At 47.8% G+C, this 2,234-nt stretch overlaps 1 protein-coding gene across 1 annotated transcript; it reads right to left on the reverse strand.

The window, feature by feature from the left end:
• Nucleotides 1-266: 266 nt before the first annotated feature.
• F4822DRAFT_348442 (mPR-like GPCR protein) lies at nucleotides 267-1,979 on the reverse strand. The gene is made up of 4 exons (XM_051455921.1): nucleotides 1,266-1,979; nucleotides 887-1,117; nucleotides 539-756; nucleotides 267-468 (listed from the first exon to the last, which is right to left on the reverse strand). The coding sequence occupies exons 1-3, from the start codon at nucleotides 1,857-1,859 to the stop codon at nucleotides 598-600; spliced, it is 984 nt and encodes a 327-aa protein (XP_051311362.1). The 5' UTR covers nucleotides 1,860-1,979; the 3' UTR covers nucleotides 267-468; nucleotides 539-597.
• Between the last annotated feature and the right edge of the window lie 255 nt (nucleotides 1,980-2,234).

Raw genomic sequence — 2,234 nt, forward strand, 5'->3', positions numbered from 1 at the left:
ACACATGGTAGATTTGCTAGCTTAGCACACGAAGCTCCATTACGACTATGTTAACTCATGTATCGTCGCTCTAACATCGTGCGATGCGAGATCAAAGGGGAAAATCACGGATTCCGGTACATGAAGCTGGGCTCAAGTCTTGCTCAGGTTTGCTCGTGTAGAGCACTACGAGGTCCCTCGAGATTGCTGTGACATTGAGACGGTGTAGGAGTGGTTTGCATTGAGATAGATTTTGTGTGGAATACTTAGTTGAGGAATTTTAGGGTCTGTCGTGATTCCTGGGCTTCTGTAGTTGGGTATTGGCTGTATTCTGTAATGTTGTTCCTCAGAAAGCGTTGCGCGCCAAATTATTGCCGATGTCTATTTGAATTAAAATGATAGTCTAAATGCATTCGGTCTATTATATTGGGACCGGAAGCCCTTTCATGATCTCATTACCATCGTCACTCTACCCCTTTTATGTTTCCCCTATTAAGTGAGTTCTCTATCATAATAAAAGCCCCGACCCCTAAGGCTGGAACGTAAAAGCAAAACATACCTATTTAGCAACGTGATGCTTAGCTAGGCCCATGGCGAACTACAGGTATGCTGAGCCCTTCACGGCAGGCATTGTCGATTGTAATAGTTATAGTCGAGCGCATCGAGAACCCCGGCTAGATGGACCACAGTAGCCATGACCACGAGCACGTGGAATATCTGATGAGAAGATCCGAATATATCGAAGGTTCCTGGCTTAACGCTTTCGGGGAACCTAGTCTGCGATCGGCCATGATTGCATTAGTAACTGGACCACTTTCGCTTTTCCTTTGTTGTGGCGATTAGGTGGAGGGGGGTACTCCGGCGGCTACGGAAATGGTACAACATAGAAAGCATGTAACCAACTTACACCGTACACGACAGCCCCAAGAAGGAATAAACCACCTTCGGCAAGATAATATGCTAGACCTGATTGCTTCATCATTTGCCTGAACCCGAACATGCAGATCCCGTGAATGATTGGTGCCAGGCCGGATAGCCCTGTGCAGACAAACGTCAGTAGACGTAGGGTGCGCCACCGCGGGCCTTGAAATATAGGCGCGACCACAATGACGATGGATGCTGCCGCAAGTGATCCACTCTGTAGGAATGGTGAGAATCTGTTAGTTTGATATTGGTCGATTGAGTAAACTTGATTAGGTTTGGTGTTTGATTATCCGCTGGGAGCCAAGGGGTTCAAGTGTAATTCCGGGTCGCTTGAGAACAAGAGAAATAGATCAACTACTTGCCATGGACCAATAAATCTTCCTCTCCAGCGTCTCACACCAGAAGCCGACGTAGATTCCAGAGACGAAAGACCCCAAGATCAAAAGGATAATCCCGACGAAATCGAAGCGAAGCCAAAGTGCTTCAACCTGACGCGAATGACACATCAGGGTATGGTATGCGCTCGAGAGGCCGAGGCATGCTACTGCAGAAAGCAACAGAGCCGCGACAACTCCGGCATCGCCACTACTACGCTGCTGTAGACGGGCAAAAACGTAGGCTAACCCAGTGACCAGTAACGCTGCTGCCGGGATCAGATGTGTATAAATGTTCATCGTCTCATTGTGTATATACATCCAACTAGCGAAACAGGCCCGTACGGATTGCAGCACCGGTCGGTAGCCCCGCCGGATGTATGGATTGTCTTGGTACCATTCTGGAATTTCACTATAAGATAGCAATGCGTGGCGGCGATCCTTATGCGGCTCGTACTGGGGACTTTTCGTTGAAATTTCGGTGCTGCTGAAACTTGGTAGCTTCTTCTCATCCGATGACGATCGATCCCCGGTGGACGAGCCACGGCAGGTGTTGGTATCTGTTGATGGCGGTAACATCATTGTATATCTTGTTCGTTAGGAAAAAGAGCGGACACGAAAGATAATAATCAATTCTTTCCGTCTTGCCTTTCCCACCCTTCTATCTTCGGGTAATACCCTTGAGCTAGTCGGCATATGTATATAGATCGGAACGGCGGGCGGGGTCGACGATCAGTTTTGCGGTTTGGAAATCTGGTAACTTTTTCGCATGAATGAGAGCGCAAAAAGAACTTGTACCCCAGCAAGGAAATCGATTACAAAATGGGAATGCCTCGATTGTCCAATGATACGATGGTATTGCTTGCAGATGATGACATCATTTCCAGCATGAAAGCCCCTTTTAACCAGGGTAGGTCATTATCTCCGAAGATCTCGGGCGGACATGAAACCGAGAAG

Source organism: Hypoxylon trugodes, assembly GCF_022578975.1.
Source record: "Hypoxylon trugodes strain CBS 135444 unplaced genomic scaffold F4822scaffold_8, whole genome shotgun sequence".
Lineage (NCBI taxonomy): Eukaryota > Fungi > Ascomycota > Sordariomycetes > Xylariales > Hypoxylaceae > Hypoxylon > Hypoxylon trugodes.

Excerpts from the sequence above, each read along its gene's own strand:
- F4822DRAFT_348442 (XM_051455921.1), bottom strand. The coding sequence starts at position 1,859 with ATGATGTTACCGCCATCAACAGATACCAACACCTGCCGTGGCTCGTCC. Across the intron at positions 1,118-1,265 it reads GGAAGATTTATTGGTCCATG|AGTGGATCACTTGCGGCAGC; the intron begins GCAAGTAGTTGA and ends CCATTCCTACAG. Across the intron at positions 757-886 it reads TTGGGGCTGTCGTGTACGGT|ACTAGGTTCCCCGAAAGCGT; the intron begins GTAAGTTGGTTA and ends GGCCGATCGCAG.